The sequence below is a fragment of the Filicampus tigris genome, chromosome 18 (assembly GCF_054856515.1).
Source record: "Filicampus tigris isolate MCC_2025a chromosome 18, RoL_Ftig_1.0, whole genome shotgun sequence".
NCBI classification, from domain to species: Eukaryota; Metazoa; Chordata; class Actinopteri; order Syngnathiformes; family Syngnathidae; genus Filicampus; species Filicampus tigris.
In genome coordinates, this window is record NC_141234.1 from 798,973 (window position 1) to 815,320 (window position 16,348).

At 48.3% G+C, this 16,348-nt stretch overlaps 3 protein-coding genes and 1 long non-coding RNA gene across 9 annotated transcripts; 1 reads left to right on the plus strand and 3 right to left on the minus strand.

Annotated features, from left to right (window-relative positions):
- Nucleotides 1-93: 93 nt before the first annotated feature.
- Nucleotides 94-2,714, minus strand: mllt11 (MLLT11 transcription factor 7 cofactor). The gene is made up of 3 exons (XM_086014463.1): nt 2,539-2,714; nt 1,480-1,636; nt 94-522 (listed from the first exon to the last, which is right to left on the minus strand). Exons 2-3 carry the CDS (start codon nt 1,624-1,626, stop codon nt 427-429), a joined length of 243 nt encoding a protein of 80 aa, XP_085870589.1. The 5' UTR covers nt 1,627-1,636; nt 2,539-2,714; the 3' UTR covers nt 94-426.
- Nucleotides 2,715-3,245: 531 nt separating this feature from the next.
- Nucleotides 3,246-9,050, plus strand: cdc42se1 (CDC42 small effector 1). Of its 2 annotated transcripts, none has more exons than XM_086014464.1 (5): nt 3,246-3,364; nt 6,362-6,550; nt 7,722-7,826; nt 7,911-7,982; nt 8,290-9,050. In XM_086014464.1, the coding sequence occupies exons 2-4, from the start codon at nt 6,497-6,499 to the stop codon at nt 7,977-7,979; spliced, it is 228 nt and encodes a 75-aa protein (XP_085870590.1). In that variant the 5' UTR covers nt 3,246-3,364; nt 6,362-6,496; the 3' UTR covers nt 7,980-7,982; nt 8,290-9,050. The 2 variants fall into 2 exon arrangements, with proteins under 2 accessions (XP_085870590.1, XP_085870592.1); XM_086014466.1 differs by lacking the exon at nt 3,246-3,364 and adding an exon at nt 4,362-4,520.
- LOC147131776 (uncharacterized) lies at nt 3,252-9,825 on the minus strand. 2 transcript variants are annotated; one of them, XR_015082069.1, is made up of 3 exons: nt 7,697-9,825; nt 4,856-7,621; nt 3,252-4,769 (listed from the first exon to the last, which is right to left on the minus strand). It is a non-coding gene; the product is annotated as an uncharacterized LOC147131776 (long non-coding RNA). The 2 variants fall into 2 exon arrangements; XR_015082068.1 differs by having other exon boundaries at nt 4,856-7,134; nt 7,503-9,825.
- A 200-nt stretch (nt 9,826-10,025) lies between these two features.
- On the minus strand, nt 10,026-16,332 carry bnipl (BCL2 interacting protein like). 4 transcript variants are annotated; one of them, XM_086013961.1, is made up of 15 exons: nt 16,195-16,332; nt 15,316-15,489; nt 15,196-15,233; nt 14,811-14,911; nt 14,618-14,668; nt 14,511-14,546; nt 14,381-14,404; nt 14,074-14,169; nt 13,255-13,419; nt 12,765-12,968; nt 12,577-12,679; nt 12,356-12,487; nt 11,796-11,882; nt 11,350-11,448; nt 10,026-11,212 (listed from the first exon to the last, which is right to left on the minus strand). In XM_086013961.1, exons 4-15 carry the CDS (start codon nt 14,893-14,895, stop codon nt 11,188-11,190), a joined length of 1,107 nt encoding a protein of 368 aa, XP_085870087.1. In that variant the 5' UTR covers nt 14,896-14,911; nt 15,196-15,233; nt 15,316-15,489; nt 16,195-16,332; the 3' UTR covers nt 10,026-11,187. The 4 variants fall into 4 exon arrangements, with proteins under 4 accessions (XP_085870087.1, XP_085870084.1, XP_085870085.1 ...); XM_086013958.1 differs by having other exon boundaries at nt 15,147-15,233; XM_086013959.1 differs by having other exon boundaries at nt 14,987-15,233.
- Between the last annotated feature and the right edge of the window lie 16 nt (nt 16,333-16,348).

A 16,348-nucleotide genomic window follows, 5' to 3' on the forward strand; every position in this document is an offset into this window, starting at 1 on the left:
AATGTTCTTTGTTGCAAAATAAAGATAGGTTGAAAGGGTCCGCGCTGAAAGAAAAATAAGCAGTGTATGAGTTGCTTTAATGAAGATGCACTGTTCCAATAAAAGGAAATCTGTTTAATTGTTGCCACTGTTTGGTACATTCAGAAGACACACACGTTTCTCACGTCCAGTGGCTTCAGTGTGAGGCCGGCTCATAGTGAAACACCAAATCAGAAGCAGGAAATAAATACATAAAGGAATCTCAAAATATATTAATATGGCAACTGAGTTTGGATTAAAGAAAATAATGACAAAGTGACACTCAGCCTCAAAGAGGAAATTGTAGTTTTGCAGGCTTACATAACATGCAGCAACTTAAAGTGACATCACAACAGCTTTTCTAACCATGCTTCTTATGGAAGGGGGTCAGCGGTCAAGGGGCGGGGCTCAAAGCAGCAGGTTAAGGTCTGCCAGGAGCGCATCCACGTTGACGATCGGATCCCTCCAGTAGTTGAAGGACGAGAACTCGCTCAGCTCCTCCTCCTGCACGCAACGTATCGTCATGTCAAACACGTGTGAACTTTGACCTCCAACGAAGTGATTTCAAACTGCATTAGTGTGTTGTGAGAACTCATCGGGTGCATTGAATGAAATTATCAAGCTGATGCCGATTCCGATATTTGGCAGGGAAAAAAAAGTTGCCTGTTAACAAAGATACCCATCAAGTAGTGTGTCCACAGTCACGCAAACGGTACAACAGCAAATGGCTGCGGAAGGTGTCAGAATCAATTGAATAATACTCATACTCATTGATTACCAAATAATTGGATTTTTATTGAATTGTTTCGAGTCACAGATTCCATTTATTGCTAATGGTGGTAGGAGAGGAACAGAGAGTATTTTTTTTTTTTTTTGTGAAAGCAATATCATGCTCGCGAACGCAACACGATAATACACCATCATTGCTGGCATGTTGGCGGTTTTCGCGCTCGGTCACCTGAGAACTGGGACAACCGTGTTGCTTATCCATCTAATGGACAAACAGTGCAAGTACGTCGCTCTGCGCCAATCCGACACTTAACAGCATTTTGTGTGTCATGAGCCGATTGGGATGATTTTGCAACCGCCACAACATGTCTGGCTGGCAGTGATGAGCGCAACTGGAACTGTGCGAGATTGTGACGACACGCGCTAAGCAACACTTGTAAAAAAGTGTTTTTCAGAAGTTTACCTGTATTTAAAGTGTATGAGAGGTTTCAAGCTATTTTGCAAAAATGTTATCGTATCTCATCTCAAAATCGTAGATTTTCAACAATTGTGGGTGCGTCGGGGATGTATTACCCCCCCCCCCCGATAAAAACGGGGGCTCACTGCACATACTTGAGGTGACATTATTTGGGGGTGGTGTCCTGTTTGATTTTTCTCACGTCAAAATATGTAACTCGGGTCAATAAACAGGAACTACTGCTCTTAGTGGTGTCTGTAGCCCCGCCCACTCACATGCTGGTCCGGTCCACTCAGCTCGTCTCTGGTCTGGTTACGAGGCCCGTCGAGCAAGCCGAGCTCCCGCAGCTCGGAAAGGTCCAGGGCCGGGATGGGCTGCCTCCAAAACAGGAACGAGTCGTACTGGCTGCTCGATTTCTCCATCGTCTTTGACCTGGAACACACAGGAGCGGTCGCCGGTCAGCTGGGGTCTGTCCCAATTCAGGTGAGAGGCCGTAAGGGAACCAAATCATTTAGGGGGCTGAAGAACATTTTTGGGGGTTTTCAGATCAAATTGGTTGTATAGGTCAATAACAAAGACAAAAAATTGAACTGGTCGCCAGGATATTGCTGGATGTGTATAGCTTAATGATGGACTGGTCGCCAGTCAATGTCAGGGTGCTTAATGTGCAATTCCCACTCAAACAACTGATTCATTTTCATAAAAGCTAACATGTTTCTGAATTGTGGGAGAAAACCCCAAACTCCACGCAAGAGGACCGGAGATGATTCAAACTCGGAACCTCTTGACTGTGAGGCGGATGTGCCAACCGCCAGCGCACCGTGCCACCCTGGTTTGCATACCGTGCATTTTATATGTACTCATTTATTCACCCCTTTTTCTTTTAAACGTGCCTTTTCTCTTCATGCTGTCTTTCTTGTCTCGTCAAAATGGTCGCACGGCAAGAAGGCAGCATTTGCGAGGATGGATTCGACACATTTGTCCACGAGTGGGAAACTGTTCACTCATCATGACGGTGCGAAATTAATCAATCCAATCAATTAATCAATTAGACTTAATCGCTGTTCGCATCGGCAGTTGTTGATTTTAAGGCGTTGGCCAGGCTAAATTTTTTTTAGAAAGATGACAACAAAAAGCTCAGAATGTCTTCCATTTCATGTCACTTTATTTCATTTCTCTTTTGAAACGTCAACGAGCAGAACGCGATATTCTTTTTCCTTTTCGTGTCAAAACGTTTAATTGTCGCGCATTGAAGCAATGAATGAAACGAGGACATTTGTCGCCGGAAGGCCCCGAAGGGCATCATGTCCGAGTGAAATTAAAAAGCACATCACCTGCTTGCAGTGTGCAAATGTTGTCGTTTGTTCTTTGCAGTTGTGCTGGAATCCTGAAAGTGAAGATGAAGACAACAGATGCTGCAGTGGTCGGCAGGTTGAAGATGAGCTATGATGTGCAGCTGAGTCAAGTTCTTGTTGAAAGACACGACTACTTCCGGTACAGCATTACGGAATCCTAAGTATTGCATGTATACAGAAGAACAACTTTGAATCAGGCTTACTTCATCGATATTATAATTTAATTGCGCTATTAATGTAAATATAGCAAAATGTCAAATTTTCCTCCTTCACTTTTGCCTTGTTGTACAATTCTCTTATTTTTATTTTTATTCGTTTTCGGTACATTTTCGGACGGAAAAGCTAAGGAAGCTGCGCATGCCCCGACAGCCGTGTAGACTGTCATTAAAACGGCCGACTACCATTCTTGCTCTTTTCATTTTTTTCATTTTTAATGGACTTGAATTGACTTTAATGTGATGAGTCGCCTTTGCGTTTGTTCACATGAAATGCTGACGTCACTGACGAGCTTTTGGGTGGGGCTCCTGCCGCAGTGATGATAAAGTGTCGGCAGGGGGCGACGTCGGTGTCGGGCGGCTTCGCGCCGGTGCTCGCTTGGGCGGGAGCCGGGAGGCGGGACTTCCTGCTTTGGGGCCGCGCCTCAAAAAGGCAAAAAAAAAAAAAAAAAAAAAAAAAAAAAGACGAGGAAAAAAAAGAAGCCCACTCAAGCAAGAAAGCCTCTCGTCTAGCATTGAGTCAGTGCTGCAGAGGGACTAGTTGGGCGTGAAGTCACTTCAAGTGTTCCGTCTGCTATCTGGTGAATCAGGTGAGCGTGTTACTGTTCTTTTTCGTTCTTCTTTTGTTGCGCTTCCTGGAATGTGTCAAAGTTCAGATGAGGGAGACGTTAATGATTGACAGCTCGCTTATGGCAGCTCTCAGATCAGTTTGGCTTGTCACACAACAAACACAAGCGCCGTTTGAGTTTGTTGGGTCAAGCGCCAGGAAAAAGTTCAGAGGCAGTTGGGATCCAAGTTTGTCTCAGGTTTAGAAAAAAATGTAGCATTTTTTTGAGTCGGTTGGAAGATTGAAACGAGTTCAAGTCAAGTCAGGAGTGTGAGAGGGCGGAGTCACAGTTAGTTCACTGTGACTCCGCCCCCTAAGGCAATTGTATGCTTGCTCAAGGGTCACATTCAATTGTTGGCAAAACAAAACCATTTAGCATGTTTCCCTTCATTGAAGGATGTGAGTGTGAATGCGTTTTGTCGCGATGTGTCCCGCCATTCGCTAGCAGCCAGCCCAGGTGTCCCCAGTCTCTCACCCAAAGTCAGCCGAGAACATTTGCTTGTGAAGCGCAACGGAAAAGGAATACATGGGTGTCAAATAATTGATTTGAATGTCAAAAAATACCATTGCTCATTTTAAATCTTTTTCATAATTATTAGCCATTCATAACATACATAAATACATGTTAAATGCCTAAACTTCATTTGTTAGCATATAGTATTGACAACGTGCTAGCCTCCTCAAGTTTGTGTGACGTGGCAAGGATTTGTGTCACAGTTTTAAATAGTTTTGGAGGAAGTCACTCAGTTTGCTTGATGTCGTCGTCCGTGTTGTTCTGCCTGAGTGTGCATTATTTTCCCATGTTGACTGTTGCCACGGCGACCCAAGCGTAGGTGTTCACGTTTTGCCACTGCGACTTCTCCAACGGACGCGTTGGGTCGGGAACAGGAAGTGAGTCAGCGCGGTGGCGTTGATTGACGTTTCTGCTTGACCTTTGCCCCCCCCCCCGTGTTTGTTATTGTGTAATCAAGTGGCTTTAACCTTCACACACATTCTCGATCTCACACGCGAGCGGCGCGGTCTACAGGGGCGACGCAGGGTTGACAAAGATTCCTTTCAGCATGTCACTCGTCATATTTCTGGAATGTTCATCGGGGCCGACGTAAAGCCTGAGCCAGACGGCCTTGACATCAAATCCGGTACTTCCTCTGCTAAAGTCAATCCTGAGATTTGAAATACATGCTTAAAGGCAATTGCTGAAAACATTATGCAAAACTGAGAGAGGAGTAGGCGTGACTGAATTGTGACCATACAACGCATGGAACTCTTTTTCACCAGTGACGCTTCAGTGATGCAGCGCTCGAGATAACAATTTGAGCGCCGTCGTTTGTAGTAGCAGTTACGCAATAACGTCATCGCTCGATGGCAACCCATAGGAAGCCGCGATCCTGCAAAATGAGTTGGCGACACTGATCATGGGACACGCACGCACGCACGCAAGCAAGGTCATGATGAGGTTTGTGACGGCACTCACAAGTGGCGGTGAGTCGCTCATCCCAACGTCTGCGGACGTGTTGCTGGTCCCCGCGGCGTCGGCGGGAACATTCCTGTCGGCGAGCGTGAAGCTGCTTGTCGCTCGCGCATTCCTGCTTTATCAGACGCTCCAACCTTCACCACAGCGTCCGGGAAACATCGGCCCAAAAAAAAAAGTGCAAAAACAGCGCAATATGAAAGAAGAAAGAGCACTTGGATGTGAAAATCATGCCCGCTGGTCAATTCACATGAGCGTAATTTCCACAGAGGCAAATTTCAGTCATTATAATTCAAGTAACACGCGTCAAAAGCACATTTGATTCAGAGGCGGCTTTGTTTTCCTCACGGTGTTTTTGATGCGGATTTAAAAAAGATCATATTTTTGTTTAGAGTTTGGCATGTAAAAGCTTGCGCAATACAAATTTGACCAAGCATTGCCATTTCTAAACGAGGGCAGCGCAAAAAATGCATCTCGGAAATGTTATTTGCATGTCTGATGACAAAAGGTCGTCAAGACAACACAAACAAGCAAAGCAAGCTAACTCATCATCTCCTCATGGAAACATATTTTCGTCCATTTTTTGGTCTTCAAGGATAGTCATGGGGTGGCCACCGTGCGCGGTGGGGCGGCCGGCACCCTCGAATGACCCGCCGCCATTGGCTCATTTTTTGCCGTCTCCCGCGCAAGGTCGGGATGTGCAGTAAGAGAGCCGCGTCTGATGTGAACAGCAGACAGGTTGGAGCCGAGGCCAAATCCAAAGTCCTCGTCCCCTTTTTATCGAGCTGACGTGCAGTTTGAGCATTTGCCTGCCGGCTTTGCCAACCTCGGCTGGGTTTTGTTTGTCTTGTTTTTGATATCATTCGCTTTTCTGTCCCCCCCCCCATCCAAATTCGGTCTATTTTTGTACATGTGCTCAGTTTTTGTGCGAAACAACCAAAAACGAAAAGCACACGCCTGTAAATTAGCAAGCAAAAGTATACAGCAAATGAATAGGAAAACAAAGAGCACAATAAACACAAATTGGATACAAAAAGGCGTCAAGTGAAGTCAAACGAGAAAACGTCCTAATTGTCCAGCAAGGCCCAAATAAGACAAAAGCGTCATAACGTTTTCAGCGAAATAACCAAGCAAACGTTCCGCTCCACAGAAGATTCATTCAAATGAAGGCTTAGTTCTCCCGAGCGGGCTGAGCATAAGCGCGAGCGTGTGCGCGAGAGACTTCCTGCGCCGGCTTCGGGACCCCACCCAGTGTTTACTCACACACTCCATGTGTGTTTTTGTCCTCACACAACTCGCCAATAGCGCACGTTTCCATCTGCTGAAAACGGACTTTTCAGACAAGCCCGAAACTGGAGAATGAACTCATAAAGCAAGACAAACATGGACATTGTGTTGCCTTGAAGATTTTGAGCTGCAGCATTTGTGACGCTTGCTCCTAATTTGAATTGTGGATGTCAAGTCACGACTGTGTGCACTTGCGCTCAAAGTCCTCTCGTGTGTTTGCAGGTCCAACGCGGACACGAGCTGAGCGGCTGTCGGCCGGGCCGGAGCCTTTTGTCTGCTGCATGTTCCGGGATTAGCCGGCGGCTGCACTTGGGGCGGCGAACGAGCGAGCGGGCGGGCGGGCGGCCGGCCGTCGGCATGAGCGAATTCTGGCACAAGATGGCCTGCTGCGTCATGGCCAAAGCGCCGCCGGTGAGACACGCCTCGCCGTCGCCTTAGCGTTTGACCGCAATCTAGCTAGCCCGGCTCACTTTGGCTCCGCTCGCACATTTGGACGAACGGGACCGGCGGCCTGCCGATCTGGTCTGGACTCATGGAGGCAAATGGAAGCAAATGGAAGCAAATGGAAGCAAATGAGCATCGTTGTATCGGAGAGTCCGAGTCAAGCCGAGAACAACCTCGCTGTCCGCTCTGCCGACCTGACGATGCTCATTATTGTGAAAGGACTGACAGGATGCTGACACCGCCAGCACCGCTTTTATTTTTAGACTTTGCCCTTTGTTCTATTGTGACACTGCAACAATACACGCGCACGCGCGCGCACGCTGATGAGCTCACTCTCAAGGAAGTTGGCGCGAGCTTCCTTTGTGTCGCTGAGCGGGAAAAGCAAACCTTTTCTTTGGGCGGGGGTGTTCATACTTCTCAACAGGAATTCAAGCCACAAAAGGCCTTTCAAAGTTGCCCAGGGATGGACGGCAAGAGCGTCCCAGCTTGATTGGAGACCAAACCAGCTTGACAAGCAGCATCATGCGTCGGGCCTGTTGCGCTTCTGTCAACTGTTGGACAGCACCAGAATTTCATTTGTGGGTGGCTGTTTTGAAAATCCAAATTTAGTTGCCTTTTAACTGCGCAATGGGTTTTAGTCTTGCACACGGGAAATACACAACTTAAAACAAATACTAAAACTAATGAAAACAAACCCACTCTGAAATTAATTCAAACTAACTAAAAAAAAATCAAACTCAAATCGAAATAAGAACGTGTAATGACAAAAGTGTGAGTGAGCAAGTTGCTGAAGGAAGTCACCGTTAGTCACATGATACTTTGTTGAGGGCACAACACAGGCACACAAACACGCGCACACACACACACACACAAGCACACACAAGCTACTGTAGCTGGAGGAGGAGGTTTGCGCGCTTACGTCTGAATTGCGGGGCGCACCCTGCGTCCGTTGGCAGGCACCTGAAATCTTCAACTTGGAAGGTTTGCCGCATCCCGACGACGCGTTGCCGAGTCACACTTTGGGGCGGCGCCCGTCTCCTTTGGCGCCGACAGTGCCAACGTGTTGCAACACTTTGCTCAAAAGTTGGTCGGCACGTGTCGGCGCACGCTCACCTGCGCGTGCGTGTTGTGTGCGCAGAAGAGGCGGCGGCGGCGGATCGAGCGCAGCATGATCGGCGAGCCGACAAACTTCATCCACCTGACGCACATCGGCTCGGGAGAGATGGCCGACGGATGCCAGCCCGTAAGCATCAAAAGCCGACCGACAAAGGCGGCGGCCCTCGCCGATTGTGCTCTCACCTGCGCGTGTGCTTGCGTGTGTGCGCAGTCGGGGTCCGTTCAGGAGCAGATGAGGTCCAAATGTCCAAATATGAACGGCAGAAACAGCCTGTTGTAGCCGGTAAAGCCCACCTCCTCCTCTTCCCGTCGTCTCCTCCTCGTCTTTGATTCTGCTTCGCTCTTCTTTTTCTTCTTTCACTGCTCCTCCTTCTCTTCTCCTCCTCAACTTTCCGCTCCTCTCCTCCCGCTTTCCTCTTCTTGTCCACATTGTCTTTTTCTCCTCTTCTGTTTTTTTCCCCCCCTCCCGGTCTTGCTTTTGTCTTCTTCTGTCCTTATTGTCCTCCTCGAGCCCGTCTTGGCTTGTTGACCACTTTGACCGGGCGACGCTCTCTCTCTCTCTCTCTCTCTCTCTGCCGGGCGTCCCGCAGCACTGAGCGTCCCCCCGGCGGCGGCGCGCCCACATTCCGTCCGGCGCCATCCCGGTGAGCCGAACCCGTGGCCAAAGCCGCCCAACCTCCGGTCCTCCAACTTTTCTGTCTGACGCCGCCGGAGGCGGGCCAACTCTGAGGTGCGAACCCGAGCGAGGACATCGGCGCTCCGGGGTCGAACGCCGCGCATCACTGGACTTTCCCTTTCTTCGCGACGCCAACGTTGCGGTTTTGAACATTTGCCAGCATTCGCTGCCCAATCGGCGGTGGCGTTTCAAGTTGCCAGGGTGCTTTGCGCTCATAGGTCGGTCGCTGGCGTGACGACATCACAATCCCATGACATCACGGTCCGATGCACCGGATGACGTCCTCTTTCAAAGACTTCCTGATCATGTGACGGCTTCCTGAATTTTTCGTGGACGATTTGTTCACGATCGCTGCTGTTGCCTCTTGGATGCTAATGCGAAAGGACAACAGCTGGCTCGCGTGAGCTTTTTACTTGTCTTTTTTTTTTTTGTGTGTGTGTGTGTGTGTGTATCTAATGACAATTACTCTTTGTAAAAAAGATCCGTTTGTCACATTTGCATTTCAAATGAACTTTGACCTCCGCAGAAGCTCAGGGTGACCTTCAGATCATGTGACATCTCACACGTGACGTTTTGCTTAGGCGACGCCGTCCGCACGCACACGCTTGCTAAGCTAAGCTAAGCTCCGCCTGCTGCTTATGTAACTGATGAATAAAGACCACGCTACGCTCCAGCGCTGCTGTTATTTTGAAAGGTTTTGGCGCAACGACGTAAAATGGGAGTCGTGGGGGGGGGGGGATTTTTTTTTTTGAAGTCCGATTTGAATGTTGTGTGTCTGATTGCGTGCATTTGATCTGTTTCTGTGAGTGTGTGCGCACTTTTTATTAGTAACAGCTGGACACGAGGCAAAGCTGCTGTAATGCTGCGTGTGCATGCGTGTTGATGACATAAGAGAACATGATGAAACTTTAAAGCGGGTTGAAGGTCAGATTAGGGGACGAGTTCCAGAGGGAAACGGAACATCCTCTGAAGCCATGAAAATGTGTGTGTGTGTGTGTGTGTTGTCATGGAGACTGGCGTAGGAAAGAGTCTGTCTCTAAGTGGTGGTTGCTTACAGTCCGTGATGATGTCATGAAAGTATGTTTCAGTGGTTGAACTTGTTTTCAACAACACTGAGACACAAGACTGGACACGACGCTCGGGTAGCGGCGGTGGGCATATCCGCCTGACAGTCGCGAGGTTCTGCCTTGGAATCTTCACCTTCCATCTTAGCATGTTCTGCCTGTTATTGCCACATTTCAAAAACCGGTTAGCCTAGCATGTTAGCTTCATTGAAGGAAAATGCACGTTCATCGATGTGATTGTGTAGCGACCGGTCCTTTGGCTCCTTAAAGCGGAAGTCAACCCAAACATCTTTTTTTTTTTAAGAATACGTTCCCAGCATGCCCACTAGTTGAAACGCGGCATTGTGATTTATTGTGGAATATAAGTGAAGCAGCCAAATGCACCCGTTTTTAGCCATCTCCGGGGGCGGCCATTTTGTCTTCCGTCGACATAAATGACATCACAACTGCTCACGACGACCCATCGCGGCTGACCTGTTTTCTGAATCTGAGCCGCGATGGGTTGTCGTGAGCGGTTGCGATGCCATTTTCAGTCGACAGAAGTGACAAAATGGCCGCCCCCGGAGATGGCTAAAAACCAGTGGATTAACACTTATTCCACAAACGCAATGTTGTTCAGAATGCCTTGTTTCAACTAGTGGGCTTGCATAGTTTGCGTTGACTTCCTTCCAAGTAGCGGCATCGTCGTCAAGCGCTGCGACGTGCACACCGACGGCCGATAGCAACAATGTGCGACTAATTGAAGCCACTGCGGCATTAGGCGCACCTTGAGCATTCAATGCAGTGATTGTTTAGCGTACCGCTGGAGGGCGCCCGCGTGGCTCACCTTGTCAAGCGCCGACGTAGCGTAGCGGCGAGCTAACGAGAAAAACACCTCGAGTGGACTGAGCCACTTTGTATTCCTGTTTATGGACTTTCCTCAGCAGACCTCCTCACTTCCTTCCTGCCTCCACGCTCGCTCGCTCGCTCGGGCGCAAACACACACACGCACACGCACACACGGTGTGGCGTTTTCCTGTGCTATGAATGGCTGCAGTGTTTCCTGTCTTGTCATAAACATGAGGAAGGTGTTAGCAGGTCCATTCACTTACACAACAAACAACTTTTGAAACATTCTCTTGAAAATGAAGAAACATTTGGTTCATTCTTTTTTTGCATTTAGTCAAACAAATAATTCACACACACACACACACATTGCTTCATTTTTAAAAACTGGCCCGGAATACCCTAATATTGGTACGGGTTAGTATTAGGGGTGTTGCGATCTGGGTTTTATGCTACCAATTCCATTATTGATTATCCATGAGTGAGATCGGCCGATACCGATTTCGATACTGATGACATGAATCAGAAATAATTATTACAATGGCTCTCAAATCAGCTGAAAGCTCCGCGGCGACAGGTTTGCTGCACGCCCGCTCAGTGTTACGCAAAGGGGGAGGGGATACGCGCGACAATCGCTCGTCAGCTGCAGGCTGCGACGGCTTTTGTGATGGGAAAGGCATTGATCAACAGATGCTGATCACATATGATACATAAATATAGATATCCGTTTTTCCAAATGTATTCTTTTGTCTTTTTAAAAATCCAAAAGTGAACCTTGACACGTTCAGGATGCTGCCGAGCCGACCGCTCAGCTCAGCTCAGCTCAGCTCAGCTCAGCTCATCGCGGCCGCTGCCGCAGCCGCCGTTCTTTTGCCTTGCAGCGAGAAGATCGACGTGCCAAGGAAATCGCCACGACGGGAAGTTCATCTCGACAGGTTGTTGTCGTACCTGCGGGGAGAAAAACATCACAGTCATCGACGCCTTCATCATCTTCCTCCTAATGGCCATGCTCATCGTGGCTGCGATATCATCTTCGTCATCGTCACGCTCCTCGTGTTCCTCCTACAAGCGAGCGACTCACTCACGTTGCGACGCACTCGGGGATCTGCACGTGCTGAGTGGGCAGCAGAGCCGCAAGCTCCCGCAGGCTGCCGACAAACTCCAGCTTCCGGCTGAACTTTGAACTGCGCGAGGAGAAGGACAAGCGGCAAGTCAGGGCTGGTCTTCTTCCCTCGCTCGACCCTTCGTGTGCAAAGGCTTCCGTGTTGGAGGCCACGCGCGCGCATGACTGACGGAACGCAGGCAAAACCGTGGCTACCTCCGCTTTGCGTTGACAACATTCATGCGCGGCTGAGCTCTTTGCGCATGCTCTGATGGCGCCACCAGAGATGAGGAATCCTCCTTTGTGATAACGGCAGTGATCGGAAAGCGCAGCGATTGTTCGAGCATTGTGGGTAAACGGACGTCAGCGAGGAGGCCCGAGGCAAACGGCGAAGACGCGTACGGTAACTCTGGATGGCGGCCAGCTCACCTGATGAAGGGCTTGATGATGGTGATGAGCGCTTTGATGGCCCAAGTGGGATGAACCACAAACATGCCTTTCAGATTCTTCCTCAGCCTACACACACACACACACGCACGCAGGAAGTAAGGCAAGCTCACTTCCTTGGCCAACGTTCTTCCGTCAGCAGCACAGCAGGCAATTGCATTCAGGAGCATTTGTGATCCACAACCGCCCGATGACCCTAAATGCCTTTTTTATTACTGTTGGACTGATCAGCAAGGTGAAAAAAAGTTTTATAAGACTATTTGGTCGCTGTTGATGACGTCATTGCAGCCTACACGTTCCGATAAGGCTCCAAAATGGCCGACTCACTCTATAAGAGTTCAGCGGCACTTCATCGCCCCCCCTGCTGGACACGGCGAAGCCATGCAGGCTAGCGTGATGAAAGGGTGAATTAGATTTGTGAGCGCGGGTCTACCGTGTGCACATTTTTGGGGGAATTTCTTTCCGCATGTGTGTATGTTTGTCTTTCCATATAACTGTGTGTGCTTGTGTTGTTTTTTTTCTGCGCGTGCGGACATGCTGACCTCCATGCGACGGTGTGGTAACATTCCTTGAGCCAGCCGATCCCTGGCAGTTTGTCCTTATGACCACCGGCGCAAAGAAAAACAATCACGTAGTTTTCACGCACCATCAAATCCAACGTGCCCACCAAGTATCTGAAACACACACACACACGCACACACTTGCATCAGGTTCTAGTGTGTGCGTGTGTGTGTGTGTGTGTGTGTGTGTGTGTGTGCCTTACCTGAAGAGATTGTCCATCACATAGTGATAATTTTCCAGTGTGTTCTCAGGCAGGTAACAAGAGGAAAACACAATGATGTCATTCATGCCGTCGCCATAGTAACCTGAGGAGACAGGTTGAGACGTTCCCTGTGAGACATCTCGCGCGCGTGTGCGTGCGTGCGTGCGTGCGTGCGTGCGTATGCGTACCCCCGTGTGACAGAACCCTGAGGAAAGGTTCCAGCACGCTCATGTTGACGCGTGGGTCATGCGGCGCGGGTCCGGCGGAGAACGAGCGCCACCTGGTGCCCTGGCTGTCCACCACGTCGTCGCGTTCCAGCGCTCCCAGGCCCGGAGGCTCCGCCTCCATCACTGAGCCGCAGCTGGACGCCGGGCCGCGTCCCTCAGAGTCGTCTGCACCCAAGACATAATCGTCGTCATCATTTTCATCACACTTTCTTTTTTTGTTGTTTACTCTTGAAAAGAAGACTTATCATAAAAAAAAACGATCTTTCTGAAAAATAAATGTATAGCAAGTTATGGTTGGTCGTTCTTTGCTTGAGGAAGCATTGAAAGATAAATTTAGAAGCCAATGTTGGAAGCCAATCGGAAAGTAGTAATGTGCATTATGATTACAGGCCAGCGTCTTGTTACTTGCGCTGCCTTTTCGGACCGTGCGGCCGAAGCGGCGGCCTCTCACCGTCCAGGTCCAGGTCCAGGTCGTCGACGGGGAAGCGAAGGGACTCGCTGTCCGAGGGCGTCTCCATAGCGTCCAGGTCGAAGTCCGGACCCCCGTCGTCGTCGTCCTCGTCTCCGGGAGACGGCGACAGGAACGCCGAGTGGAAGTCGCCTGACTCGCTGCGACCTGAAAGACGCCGACAACATGGCCCGCACAAAGACGTCAGCTAATGCTAACGCACCTTCGCCAAGGAACAAATGAGCTCACATTTACAACATCTCTAGGAAATCACAATATCCCTTCACTGGGCTGCCTGCTTCGTGGGTGACCTCTGATTTATGCAATGAATTTGCAAACATACACAACGAAGCAAATATCAATGTAATAGCAATGCTAATTCCCTTGAACCCCTACTAACATTAGCATTTAGCTAACAGACTGTTTTCAAATTAAATGATGTTTTTTGGATGTTGGTTGAACATTTTGGCGTTTAATATCTTGGAACCTTGTTTTGTCTGATTGATTAGTCTTGTCAAACGACCGTTTCCACAACAGCCCCCGGAAATGACGATGTCCCATCACTGAGGGAATATTTTCAGAACAGGCCGGCGGGCTAATGGGGTCAGTGACCCCTGATTTAGCCAATTATTAGCACCTATATAGGGACAGACAGATGGTAGCAGTATATCGATGCTAATTTGTATTAGTCCATCTATGGTGAGTGGCATTATTTTTTATTATGTGAGCATTAAGCTAAGTTTGGTTGAACATTTAAATATCGTGTAAATTTGTTGTCTATTGTGAGGTTTTGTTGTGTTGTTTTGTTTGTGTCGTTCTGACCTAAAGAGACGCTGAGGGCCGGAGCCACCAGAACCTTCCTCCTGCTCTTCTTTCCTTCTCCGCCACACGGCGACAGCGCCAGAGTGACCGGACGCTCTGTGGACAGAAAGTAATGTCACACATTTTTCACCGAAGTCAACTTTTGATTTTACACCAGTGGTGTCCTGAGATATGAGTTTCATAACTCCAGCCACGACCCCAAATCAGCACTGTGTTCAAATATTGATGCTACATGGATCTCTGCATAGCTCGTTAGCATTAGGCTAGCGGAAGGCTACGTCCATAGAAATACAGTCCTTGACTTGACCTGCTGCCACATTTGACGATCCCTCTGACGATGATGTTGATGATGGCCACACGACGATCATGTCAATCATGAGGACAAAGGAGAAGATGATGAGTGACGTGTTGTTTCCTCATCACACTCTTCGTCCTACCTGCATGGTCATCCTCACAATCCAGCTCGCCCTCCTCTTCCTCACAAGAAGACGACAATGAGGTCAACAGGTCAAAAGCGCCCGCGCGTGTGTCCCGGTGTTCTTACCTGCCGAGTCCGTGTCTGCTGTTGCCGTGGCGACGCCGCATTCTTGAGAGTCTGACAAACGTGACGCACATGCAGACAACTTGGATGTTCCAATAATAACACTGCTCATTTCATTAGGCACAGTGCAGCAAGTAGGTGAACAGAATGTGTGTGTATGCATGCGTGCGTGAGCGTGTCGTCTTGGAGCATGTACCTAATGAAGTGACCAGGGAGGAAGAGGAGAATGTCACATGACTCGCAGCTTCGCTCGGTCTCGAAATTGTCGTTACGGCTGACATGTTGCCTCACAAAAATCTAAACACGCACGCAGACACATAAACACAAGCACACACACAAACATTGGTACTCATACTACTCACTTGTACTCACTCAGACGTGTCGAGTCTTTTTGAGAGCGTCGTTAAAAGTTTTTAAAAGTGCAAAGAACAGTTAATATTAACAACACGCACAGACTAACAACACAAACAAAGAAACAGACACTAATACAAGTAATTATGAGTTATGCAAAGGGAATAATAATGGTATTCACGCGGCTGCTGGTCTTTAGTCGTCCGTCAGACAGGAAAGTGCCGCCTCACCTGATGACATCATCACTGGGTGGACTCTGACACCTCACCTGTGTGGGAGGGGCCAACCATCTGTTAGACTACGTGTGTGTAGGGGTGTGTGTGCGTGTGTGCGTGTGTTTGCGTGCGTACTCAAAAATGTTGAACGGGCGCAAACACGTCCGTCCGAGGAGGAGGAAGTAAAAGAAAGGGGAAGTCGGGTCAAGACGGGAAGTCACGGCAACGGTGGCTCAGGTTTCAGGTACCTCGTCCAATCAGAGGCCTTCGTCTACTTTCCTGTTGCGTGTTGGCTGACATGACCTCTGGCTGAGCGGGAAAAGTACAACACTAACATTGAAATTTTCTATCTTAATTTTCTATTTTGTTGTCTGGAACGAGTAAGGAAAATTCCAGAAACGGTTTTATTTCAGTTTTAATCCTAAAACAAAAACAGAATACGGCACGTGAGACAAATCGAAATACGGCTCGTATATGTGTTTTAGATTGCCGGAAGTTGTCACCGAAAGCATTTTTCCTAGTGACCAGGAGATGGCGACAGCGTAGCGCCTGAAGACGATATCGTGAACTGTATTGGTATCCCCTGTTAAAGGAATAATAATCATAATAATAACAGATAAAACTTTAATGAAAACTAACTAATGAAAATTAAATCAGAAATAGCTTTTGAATTATGGTTGAACAGCTTTATTTTAAAAATGATCATCATAAACTCATGAAACAGGCCTGGACAAAAATGGTGGTACTCTGAGAAAAGATTGAAAATAATGTGACCATTTGGACATGTTCAACCAATGTGTCGTCGAATTAGCATCACAGATGTCTTCCAACTTTTAAGAAGTCAGTTGGCCAACATTTTCGGGCATACATACTCCACTACAACCATGGGGAAAGACAACAAACAACAAACAGACCAAAAAAAGGCAAGTGGAAGTCTCAAAGCGGTCGGTGCCTTATATACATAAAAAAATTATCCAACACCAAAAGGCGAATAAAAATATTTCCCTTACTTACTGTTGTATACATGATACGGTGTCGTTGTTGTTGCTGTTTGAAGAGTCGTTGCACAATTTGTCAAACACGCTTTTCTTTATGTTGGAATTGAGCCTTCTCATACGGTACAGTCGTACACATTCTTTGACCTATCACAGGATAACTGCCAAATGCA